This window comes from Bubalus bubalis, chromosome 9 (assembly GCF_019923935.1).
Source record: "Bubalus bubalis isolate 160015118507 breed Murrah chromosome 9, NDDB_SH_1, whole genome shotgun sequence".
In the NCBI taxonomy this organism is placed as follows: Eukaryota; Metazoa; Chordata; class Mammalia; order Artiodactyla; family Bovidae; genus Bubalus; species Bubalus bubalis.
The window spans coordinates 53841080-53853694 of NC_059165.1; the positions used below are offsets into that span (position 1 = coordinate 53841080).

At 34.2% G+C, this 12615-nt stretch overlaps 1 protein-coding gene across 2 annotated transcripts in view; it reads left to right on the forward strand.

Annotated features, from left to right (window-relative positions):
- Nucleotides 1–12615, forward strand: part of LARS1 (leucyl-tRNA synthetase 1) — a 68512-nt gene that overhangs the window by 51670 nt on the left and 4227 nt on the right. The window contains exons 24-31 of one of the 2 annotated variants that reach the window (XM_006069378.4): nt 39–129; nt 1386–1526; nt 2542–2682; nt 2922–3032; nt 5199–5309; nt 8095–8199; nt 10170–10265; nt 11716–11848. In XM_006069378.4, coding sequence (XP_006069440.1) covers nt 39–129; nt 1386–1526; nt 2542–2682; nt 2922–3032; nt 5199–5309; nt 8095–8199; nt 10170–10265; nt 11716–11848 — 929 coding nt within the window. The remainder of the gene's footprint in view (nt 1–38; nt 130–1385; nt 1527–2541; nt 2683–2921; nt 3033–5198; nt 5310–8094; nt 8200–10169; nt 10266–11715; nt 11849–12615) is intronic. The other variant, XM_025292501.3, reaches the window with a different exon arrangement.

Sequence of the window (12615 nt, forward strand, 5' to 3'; positions counted from 1 at the left end):
GCCTTTAAACTCAGTTACCTTTTTTCCATACTCCGTAGTGAAATGAATGCAGGAATTATAAAGACAGATCAAAACTATGAAAAGATGATGTTTAAAGAAGCTTTGAAAACAGGTTTTTTTGAATTTCAGGTAAGCTGTTAATTCTTTTCATAGCTATAAAATAGTCAGTGCGAATATTATACATTTCTTTTTTTTCCTCCTGCTATAGCATAATGACTCATCTTTTAAGTGGAGAGTGAAAACTTGTAAAGTCTTCAATAAATTATGATTTTAAGTAGTTTTCTTGGGTACTTTTTCTATTATGTTCCTTTACATAAATAATTCCTTAATATAAATAATTCTGTTTCTAGTTGAGCTGTGAGTTAATTGAGGTTAAATCTGAAAATTAGTCATGTTTTCCAGAAAAGCATTTTAAAATTGATTAAAAAAAGGGGCCTAATTGTAAACTAATTGCTGTTAGTTTGAAAGCAAATGTTTTCTGAGATTTTTCCACAAGGTGTCAGTATATCTTCAAGTTTGACAGTCCAAGTACTTAAAGTAAAAACGTAGCTTTTCTCAGTTTTGTAGAATATCACATTGGGATTTATGTAATTTGGTTTTCAGAAATGTGGATAAATAAGGATAAGTGCTGAGCATATCACTGTATCATATTTACAGGCTTTTTAGTACTTAATATATGTTACTTAGAGCATTCACCTTTAGTACCCAGTTTAAATTGTTCAATTTTTATGTCCATTACAAAATGTCTTTTTTGGGTTTTTTTTTTTTTTTTTTGAGAATTAGTAATATAAAAGTGCAGTATTCTTTTGTTAGGATTGATAATTTTTTTTTTTTTTTTACTGAAAAACAGGGTTAATCAAACATTTATTTGATCTTGTAATTAAGAGATTTCCTAATCATAAAAACAGAAGAACAATCAAAAAAAGACTGATGAATTTGGCAACACAGATAAGAAAATCACAACTGAAATCATCTTAAAAATACAGTCATTTGGAAAATTATTTACAGTCTGTATTTTAGGATTTTTGACACATCAAAAAAAAAAAAAAAAATACAGATATCCAAAGAAAAATAACCAAAGGATGTGAACGAACAATCCCCCTAAAGAATCCTAAATAGCTAAGAAGTGCTTAAAAAGAAATGGTTAATAGCAAAGGTCATCAAAGTTGTACAAATTTAAACAATTTATTGTTACAGACCTAAGGATTGATACACATTTATTTTCAGAATCTTAAAAATAAAGCAAAACCTTTTCAGAAATTATGAAATTTTTAAAGACTAAGTACTTAAAAATGCATTAAAATAGAGATACTGAATTTTTTTCCTCTAATTTTATTTCAAAGAAGTAGGGGGAGAGAAATGATAAATAATTCCAAATTTTGTAGGCCGCGAAAGATAAGTACCGTGAACTGGCCATAGAAGGGATGCACCGAGACCTCGTGTTCCGGTTTATTGAAGTTCAGACACTTCTCTTGGCTCCATTCTGTCCACATTTGTGTGAGCACATCTGGACACTCCTGGGAAAGGTAGCATTATGCATTTAAGACGTTCTGTGTGGTTTTGATTTTGGTCTCATTAAATAAATGTGGTAATAATGTTACTTACAAGAAAAAGACTGAAAATGAATACTGTTAAATATAGTGTTGGGTTCATCATCTCATAATTGTTACAGCAGCTTAAATTGAAGCTGTCTCCTTTTTAGATAGAAACATCATGTATGAGTCTTTATATACACACTACGTATATTTTAAAAACGTGACTTTGTGTGTGTTGTTTATCACCTTCCTATTAGGAAATGTTACAATACATTTGAATACATTCAAATATATATTTTAGTATATGTATAACTAATATTGTTTTTCTAGCTGTTTGTTTTAAAAGGTGAAAATATTGAAAGATATATATAACTGTTATGAACTGCTTATAAACATAGGTAGAAGTGTATATTTGCATAAATATTCTTGTTTTATATAAAATTTCTGGCATATATAGGGCCGCATATTCAGGGATATTATATTAGCATTCTTACTGTGAAGGTAAATTTAATTATTTCTCCCAGGCTTGCAGATAAACAGATTGGTTGGTTTAATAACTCCTTTCCAGCCTTATTAGCCAAGCTGTTTTGTATTTTTCAGTGTGTGAACAATGCAAAAATGTGTTCATGAAATATATTCCAAATAGCCATACTTTCAGTACTAGATGTATTAATAGGGTAAAAACTGAGAGTGTGTGTAATTTATATAATAATGATTAAATTTAGGCAAATTAGCATTACATAATTTTCTTTGAAAGTGAGCATATGTGTGTGGGTATTAATATGCTTGTACAAATGGATGCTAATTAAGAATGTAGAGTCAGACTTCACAGCTTGAATTCTAGGGAACATTAGATCAGGGGCTGAAAGTGTGTTCTGTGTAGTCAGGTTTGAACTTTGAGCACACATTTACAGATGGTAGCCTTGGTATGAAACTGTAACCAAGAATCATAAAATAGTTGTGTTGTCTAATCTCAGTGAACCTTTTTTTTTTTTTTTTTTTCAAGCCCGACTCAATTATGACTGCTTCATGGCCTCTGGCAGGTCCTGTGGATGAAAGCTTGATACGTTCCTCACAGTACCTCATGGAAGTAGCACATGACCTTAGATTGCGACTCAAGAACTATATGATGCCTGCTAAAGGGAAGGTGAAGTCATTTTTTTTAAAGAGTCATTACTTAAAAGTTATTGGTCAAATAACATCTAATAGTAATGAAGATAAAGATAACTTTAATTAAAATGTATAGGGCTATTTTCATTATAAATGCAGCTCTATAATATGATTTTTTTTATGTTAAAGGGAGTAGTAGTATACACTAGAAGTTTATTTCATTTTTGGTGTATATAAAAATAAGTAGTTGTTTTTTTCCTTTCTTCTGCCCTGTAGAAGACTGACAAGCAGCCCCCTGAGAAGCCTTCACATTGCACCATCTATGTGGCAAAGAACTATCCGTCTTGGCAACACATCACCCTGTCAGTTCTACGTAATCACTTTGAGGTAATTCTCTCAGTAGACATTCCCCTCCGAGCAGTGTTGTGTACTGCTTATGCTGTTTTTGTTTTTAGGATGTTGGCAATGTCTGGGGAAGGAAGAACGGCATCTTCGTTTAATTACTTTTAGATGTGGAGTGTCCTTTGTGGCTCTTAAATGGATGCTGAGCGAAAAGCTGTTTCATTTCTGAAACTTTCATACAAAAATACTGGATCTAGTAGTATGTATTAAGAGATATGGAACTTTTTCATATGTTGGTTAAAATTATGAAACAAAAGAACTAAGTTTGCCTTTTGGTTTCATTGTGCCTTGAACACTGGGATTCATGAAATCTTAACATTATGATGTTTGAAAAATTTGAAGCTTGATGCTTGAGTAATTTAAAAGAAAGTGTCCAGTTTGATAACTACCAGTAGAAATGGAGAGTTTGGTGTTTCTTTTTCTTTTTTTAGACTGTCAGATAAATCGCTATTAAATATGATAGTTATATTTGAAGGAAACTTAATATTTAAACTTAATTCTAGGTTTTCCTGAAAAAAAGATTTACCTACCTTTTTCCTTTCATGTTCAAAATATGGAAACAAAGTATATGTTGTGGAATTTTTGCCTAGGTTATAAAGAATAGTTATTGGTGGACAGAAGCCATTAAGGTGCACTTGAGAAAGAGACAAAATAGGGATTATGGCCAAAGCATAAAGTGATAATATAAAGGAGAAGTCCATAGCTTTAATTTTTCTAGACCTTTATTGCAATTTTGTCTCACTACTTTTCATAGTTACTCAAGAAATACTTATGAGAATTTTTAGATTTGTAAGACTTGGTGGAAAGAGAAGAGCCAAGTGATTTCATAATCTGTGTGAACCTGATTTTATGGGGAAGTATTTCTTCCTTTGTGTGTAATAGACAGAGAAAGTAGCTTTTAGAGTCTGCTTATAGATTTTTGACTTATGGTAAATAAAAGAGTAAAAGCTACTTTGGTAGTCAGAAAAATGAAATTGTGCCTCAGTGGTTTATATGTTCGTTATCAGCATTTTCAAGGAAGCAGCAGAATTCAATATGGTATGGAATATCCCAGGTATTAAAAAAGACCCATCACCACTGTTCTTTTAGAAGTTATACTTTTACTTATATTCATTGACTAAATTATATACTTTGAAATCAACATCATCTTTTGACATTATTTGGAATGACCAGCTTCCTTTAAAATTATCATTTGTTTTTATCCTAAAGAACTAAAAGAATGTCAGTTTATAATCCAGAAGAATGTTCTTATGTTTAGTTTGACACTTTTTCAGTGACATAGAGAAAAGGAATGTATCTCACCCTCTCCTTTTCTCTTCCTTATGTATTTCAAAGCAACATTTTTGCCAGTGGAGAAAATATTTTTTCCTGTGTACTTTAGTAAAGGTTAGAATTGAATGTCAATAGATTATTGGAAATCTTACTATATGTTACTTTTCTTTTAGATTTATTCCCAACCCTTGGCTTCAGTGCAATGCTTTTATAATAAGGAGAAAATAGGTCATCCAAAACTCTGAAAAGGCCACTTGCTTTATTACTCCTCTGTTGATGTTTGTAGGAGTGAATTTAAATTTAGGCAGCACATTTGGGACTGTGTGCATATTAGTGCTTATAATACTTTTAGGTAGAAATTATTATTATTTTAATTATATTATTATTTTTATTATTTTAAATAAATTATATTCTTTTTTCACATTTGTGGTAACAGTTTATAAGAAAGAGTGCTCAAAAACAGAAATTATATACATCTTGTATGATAGTTGTATAATATTCATTTTGCTCTGACTAATGAATTGCTTTTAGAAGTTTAAAGACAAATGAGATCTTTATAGACCATTTTATCACCAGGTAAGACTAATGATATGATCCTAAAAGTGTCATTAACATAAGGAAAAATTAAGTACTCTGCATGATGCACTTGCTTTTCTCCTCTGTCCTAAAACACATGTGTCCTTTGAATTTAGAGGAAACAGGAGACTCCATTTACCTTTCACTTCCCCATGATGCTGGAGTGTGCCCCCTCTTCTGTTCTTCTCTATCAGGCTGGTGGCCACTGTTTCATTTCTGGCCAGTTTCTTATAGGCATATCTACTATCTTACATTATTTTAAAAATATTTTTCCTCATATTCCTCTCCCACTCTTTTTTTTAGAGCAACGGTGGAAAGTTGCCTGATAACAAAGTCATTGCTGGTGAACTAGGCAGTTTGCCAGAATTGAAGAAATATATGAAGAAAGTGATGCCATTTGTCGCCATGATTAAGGTAAGCTGTGGATCTTGTGCAGCTGTGATCACATGGGTACTGGTTAGCTAGGATAGTAGAAGGAAGAGGAAAACTTTGGGCAAGATCTCTCTTAGGAAATCTGCTAAAATAACACTTTTCAAGCAGTGGTTGTAGAAATGAATGATCATATTTGGGTTTTACCTGTGAAATTGCTGAGTGTGTTAAAATATGTATTGTGGAAGAAAAATTGGTTTAGAATTACTGCACTAAATGATTCTCTTCATGTTCTACCTGCCCTTCTTTTCAGTTTGAGGAGGAAGCATATTCTTTGGCTTCCATTAGGGTCTTTTTACTAGATCCTATTACTGGAAACAGGATTCTACATTTGTATAGGTTTAACTTATTAACAGGATAAATGTTGTTTATAGCGGTTAGACCGGGGTTTCTCAGTAATGGCTCTATTTGTATTTTAGGTTGGACAGTTCTTGGAAGGCTGTTCTCCTGTGCACTGTAGGATATTTAACAGTGTCTTGACTTCTACCCACTGGATGCCAGTAGAATTTCTCCCCCCCAACTCAAGTTATGACACTTAAATGTTTCCAGACATTGGAGACATTTATCTCCTGGTTGTCCGCTCCCTAATTCCAGCTTCCCCATTGAGGGCTTCCCTTGTAGCTCATTTGGTAAAGAATCTGCCTGCCGTGCAAGAGACCTGGGTTTGGTTCCTGGGTCAGGAAGATTCCCTGGAGAAGGAAATGGCAACCCACTCCAGTATTCTTGCCTAAAGAATCCCATAGACAGGAACTTGGCAGGCTATAATACGAGATTGCAAGAGTCGGACACGACTGAGCGACTAAGCACACACACATTGAGAACCTTTGGGTTAAACTCTTAGTTTTCTTCATATAGCTGATCTGTTAGATTTCTTGACAGAGAAACTGAAACAAAACTGAATGTTGCTTAAGATCCCAGACTCTGGGGGCAGACAGATCTTGGCCCCAATCCTGTTTTCTGTTACTTCTTAGTTTGGAGGCCTTAGATAAATCACTTGAATTCTCTGGGCCACAAGGTTTTTCATCTATAAAATAGGAAATTAATAGAATCTACCTTTTAGGAGTGCTGTGAGGAGTAAATGAGTTAATACATATAACACATTTTAATACTACCTGTCAAAAAGTAAGCTCAGTAAATTAAAAAAAAAAAGTTAATCAGTGGTCATCTGCCCTATTAAGCATGTAATGATTATTATACTTTAGATTAATTCTTGAATCTTGGAGGCTATAGATGCCTTCCTGATAAGAAAGCAAAACTCATAGCTTGTCCTGTATTAGAGTAAATTGCTTCTAGGAGAATTAAAAGGCTTTCCTAAGGACACATAGTCAACTGTCTGAGCCTTATGGTATTTGAAGTTTCAGAAATAATTGAGAATCTTGGCTTGACCTATACTAATCAAGTTATGTTTGTGGGTATACTCATAATTCATTAGTTCTCAACTAGTGGCATTGGTCCAATGTCAGATCCATTGTCAATATGGGAATCAACAAAATATCCCATTGTTCATTGCACAGGCAATAAATTTTGGTGACATGCTTTACAGAATCCAGTAAAACCGATTTTAAATAATAGATTCAAGGGTTGGCTTTTTGAAAAAACCAGTGTTAGAATTTTCAAGTAGTAAAATATTTTTTCAGTGATATTGGTGATTTGCCAGGCAAATTAGTGGTTTGTAACTTTGAAAAGTATTTAATAAATCTGGGAATAAGAATGGTTTTCTAGTACTTTATGGGAAAAGAAACAACTTGGATGATAAATGAAGGTAGTGAGCGTCAAGAATCATGTCAGGTCACTTTCATATAAATAAATGAAACATGTTCTAGGCAGGTTAGCTATATTTGTGCATTTGAGCTTAGGTCTTGAAGGTTTCATCTTGAGCAGCAAATATTTTATTTAATGTTAAAGAAAATTAAGAATAAGGAATTTTTTTTTTTAAAGAAATGGTTTTTTATGTTTTAGGATTATCTGAGTACCCATTTAAATCAAGTTTTTAAGATATTTTAAAATTTATAGGGTTTTTTGCTTGGTTATTTATTTATTTATTTCATTTTGGTGCTCTAATTTTTTTTTAATATTTATTTTTAATTGATCAATGATTGGTTTATAATATTGGTTTGATTTCTGTCATATATCAACATGAATCAACCATAGGTGCACATATATACCTCCCTCTTAAGTCTCTCTCCCGCCTCCCACCCATTCCCACCCCTCTAGGTTATCACAGAGCCCCAGTTTGAGTTTCCTGAGTCATAAAGCAAATTCCCATTGGCTTTCTATTTACATATGTTTGTATATGCATCCATGCTACTCTGTGTCTGGTTATTATTAATTTACTATTTCTTGAAATAGTCTTATTAATGTACCTTAGAAACTTTAAATTTAATTAATTTTTTTTTTTTTAGTTAACTAAGGAATATTTTAACACACTTGTTTGATTCCTTGTCAAAGCAAGTTCTTTGGATCTGCTCGTTAAGTCAGGCTAAATAAACAATGATGAAATCATATTTCTTTTATAAATCTGAAAACCTGTCCTCTAGTCTTTTCTGTGCTGTCTTAATCTTATCATACTTTAAATGATAATTACTCTCAGCTAGTTAATTTCATTAGCGAGCAAACATAGATAAGGGAAACCATGAGTCCAAGGCCTTTCCTTTAACTGTTCAAATTTGAAGATTTTATCACTTGAGAGACTGATTGCTTTGGCGGAAATATGTTCTTTTCAACATATTCTTAATGTGATTTTGTTTTTCAAAACCATTTTGGCTGTTAGGAAAATCTGGAGAAGATGGGACCTCATGTTCTGGATTTGCAATTAGAATTTGATGAACAGGCAGTGCTCATGGAGAACATAGTCTACCTGACCAACTCTCTTGAGGTAAGAGGGGCCGGGGTTATAATAACTAACAGACTATAGTAAACAATCCAGTTCTTTTGTTTTATAATAAGCCTTTTTAAAAACTTCATCTTCTGTGTTTAGTACCCTTGCCAAATATACTGGAGGGGGAAAGAGAATGGGTAGTACAGAAGTTACGGGAAGAAGAAATCATCTGTTACCTTATTTCACTTATCAGTTACTCTGTATCTAAAATACTAACTGTATATGCCCAAGTTTTCTCTTCAAAATGAGGAAGAGACCTTATAGTCATATACTTTCAAAATCTCTTATATTATGGGATGCTCTGAATTGCTTCTTTTTCCCACTTCCCTTTAAGACCTCAGATTGACAGATTTGGATTAATTAAAATCCTTGATTCATGATATACTGTCAGTGGTCCATGTTTGGCCCTTTTTTTTCCTAGTTAGTAATACATGAACATCCATGAATCTACTGCCCAACTCAGGAAACAGAACATTACCAGTAGCTTTCACATATTTGAGTTTCTCCCCATCCCATCTTCCTGCACCAGTGACAGTTTAATATATAGATTCTAAAAATGCTGTCTCTCATTCAACTTAGGAAGAAGGAAAGATAATTTTCTATAGAAAATTGTATTAGAGGACTCAAAAAGTGGTTCTAATAATAATGAAAACCTGGTGGCTCAGATGATAAAGAATCCACCTGCAATGCGGGAGACCTGGGTTCGTTCTCTGGGTTGGGAAGATCCCCTGGAGGAGGGCATGGCAACCTACTCCAGTATCCTTGCCTGGAGAATCCCCATGAACAAAGGAGCCTGGCAGGCTAAGTCCATGGGGTCTCAAAAGAGTCCGACACAACTGAGCGACTAAGCACGAAAACAGAACAGGTTTGGATTTTAATAAAATTGTTTTATGAAATATGGGAATGAAAGAAACAATCATTTCTAAGTAAATATTTTATGTCATGTAATTATAAGTATGTGGGTTTCCCAAAGAATCTGTCTGCTAAACAGGAGTCACAATTTCGATCCCTGGGTCAGGAAGATCCCCTGGAAAAGGAAATGGCAACCTACTCCAGTATTCTTGCCTGAGAAATCCCATGGACATAGGAGCCTGGCAGGCTACAGTCCATGAAGTTGCAAAGAGTCAGACATGATTTAATCACTAAACAACAGGAACAATAATTATAAATGCATAATTATTAGTAGACATCTATTTTATGTATTTCTAAATGTTCATATGTATTCATGGAAGTCAAAACACTGCTTGGATATTTTCATTGGGACAGTGGGAACAATTTTTATTTAGGGTTATCTTATATTCATATATATGCAATTTGCTACATATCTTGAGCTTTTCCAGGCATCCCTGGTAGCTCAGCTGGTAAAGAATCTGCCTGCAATGCGGGAGACCCCAGTTTGATTCCTGGGTTGGGAAGATCCGGTGGAGAAGGGATCGGCCACTCACTCTCATATTCTTGGGCTTCCCTGTTGGCTCAGCTGGTAAAGAATGTGCCTGCAATGCGGGAGACCTGGGTTCGATCCCTAGGTTGGGAAGATCCCCTGGAGAAGGGAACGGCTACCCACTCCAGTATTCTGGCCTGGAGAATTCCATGGGCTCTATAGTCCATGGGGTCGCAAAGAGTCAGACACAACTGAGCTACTTTCACTTTGAGCTTTTCCATTTATTTGAGTGAAAGCTTTTTATCCTCTTTATTGTTTTCTTGTAGGCAGCAGGTAAATGTCAGATTTCCATATAGAAGATGGTAAACATGATTATATAAATAACATACTATGAGACATCCAAGATGAGTGTTAAATAATTGATTATAGATTTCATTTAATCTTTATATGGAAAATAATAAAATGGCACAGATCATTTCATGTCAAGTGGAGAATCTAGTTTTGCTATTTGGTGAAATGAGGTGATGATTAATTTCAATCATATTAAGTGATACTAATGACTTGCATTTTTTCCCTCTCTATTTAGCTAGAACATATAGAAGTCAAATTTGCCTCTGAAGCAGAAGATAAAGTCAGGGAAGATTGCTGTCCTGGGAAACCACTTAATGTTTTTAGAACAGAAGTAAGTTGAAAGAATCTCACTGAATCATTGCATTTTAAGGCTGGAAGAGACCTTAGAGAGCTTTACATCTAAACCCATCATTTTGAAGATGGAAGCAAAGTGAGGTCCAGAGAAGTTAAATAATTAGTTTGACTTAGGCCACATAGTTGGTCAGTAGTGGGACTGGATTTCAGGTCCTCTAATTCCCTAGTTAGTCCAGTCCTCACTTTTCTTTACTCTACTGTTAACAGTTAGCATCAGATGTTGCTTGTGATTTTAAAATCAAGAATATGATTTTCAAAACGTGACTTAAAAAAGATAGTGGACATTGAAATGTGAGACTTTTAAACAGAGAGAGGGAGCTTTCATATTTTGGATAAGTTTTGGTTTGATAATGTTATTTAAGACTTTTGGCTTCTGGCATAAACCAGATTGATGAATCATTTCATATTTTGCTCGTAATGCTTTTTAAATTTCTTATTTGGGGGCCATTATTGGTGAAGATAAATAGGTTTTGGGGTTTGAGGAGATTGTATTTATTAACTCTTAAAGAGTCCATTCAGAATGGCAGCATTTGGTAAAGTCTGGTGGAGTGCCTTTGTGAGAGTCCATGAAATGCCCTACTTTTCTTAATAAGCAGAAGACTTACATAGATCCTGCTACTCTTACCACATTTCATCAAAAACCCAGCAAACAGAAAAGGTCTCTTTTGAAAGAATGAGGCAATGATGATCACGCAGACCTCTTGAGTTTATCATCAGATTATAAATAGTCTCATTACATTAAGATATGGTGGCTTTAAAAGTACAGTCATTTGAGCCATGGAGATAGGTACATGAAATAGTGTTCCCTATACAAATGTGTTTATTTCAAGCTACTTTCAAGCATTCCCTTAAGCTACAATGTATTTACGTTTCATAACTCTCAGTTAACTTCTTTCACTTAAAATAATGAGCATTGTCTTTAACTATATAGCTTATACAATGTGGAAAGCATATGGTATAGAACTGAGTTTATGCTCAGTAAATGTTAGGCTCTGTCTCTTTCTAGCTATGTGACCTTGGGCTGCTTTATTAATCTTCCTGGTTTTCAGCTTTTCATCTGTGAAAAGAGGTCTTAAGGAACTGTTTTTCAGGATATAGGAATGATGTCTATAAAGTACCATCATCTGGTACCCAGTAGGAATTCAGTAAACAGTGGTAGTTGTGGAAGAGAAGATAGAATCGTTGTTACTATCCATCATCAGTATAGATATGTGTACTCATAGTCACTCTTATGTAGGCATTTGGTTATAAGCATGAGCTTTTGTACATCTTTTCTTTCATACTTGAGTATCCATTGATCTTGATTTTAAAATATCAGAATTAAGTCTGTATTTCCTTGGACATTAAAAGTCTAGCAGACACACTCTTCTCTCAGCAGTATTCAGATTTGACTTCTAATAATAGTCATTTTCTCTTTATTTTCTTAGCCTGGTGTATTAGTTTCCCTTCTAAATCCTCAACCATTCAGTGGCCACTTCTCAACCAAAATTGAAATCAGGCAAGGAGATAACCGTGATTCTATACTCAGGCGTTTAATGAAAATGGACCGAGGAATCAAAGGTAAATGGCTTTCCTGAAGTGCATGTTTGGCACTAGCTCATGGATTTGTGAGCAGTGGGAAGAAAGAAGAGTAACTGGCTTGCTTAGGGACAGTCATGTAATGTGGAAAGAATATTGGACACAGAATCAGGACACCTATCTTCTCTTTTGCGACCTTGTGACTAGGTAGCTTGGTGACGTGGCCATGTTACTTAAGCTCTAAATTGATTTCTCTTTTCATAAAATGAGAGCACTGGATTACGTGTTTTTCCAGGATTCCATCTAGCTTTATTTTGAAAAATATTGATTGATTGATTTGGCTGCTCCAGGTCTTAGTTATACCATGTGGGATCTTAATTCCCTGACCAGGGATTGGACCTGGGCCCCCTGCATTGGGAGCATAGTCTTAGCCACTGGACCAGCAGGGAAGTACCAGGATTCCACGTAGCTTTAAAATTGTAACAAGCAATTTCCATCTCTCAGAGATATTCAAAATTAAGCAACATATTCCCTTAATATTCCAAATTACCTGCTTAACTGAATCTGTTCCTAGGGAAGGAAGAAAAGAAAATAAAATTTTGTGTGTGTCTGCCATGTGTTAGTCATTTAATCCTTTTACAACTCTCTAACATTGAGGGTATTATTCCCCTTTTGCAGATGATGAAATAGAGGTTTGAATGGCTAAATAATTTACAAAGTTCATACAGCTAGTAAATCTTGGAGCTGGAATTCGAACAGTTCAAACACAGGTCTCTTTGTCTGCAAAGCTCATATTCTTTCTTTTAGAC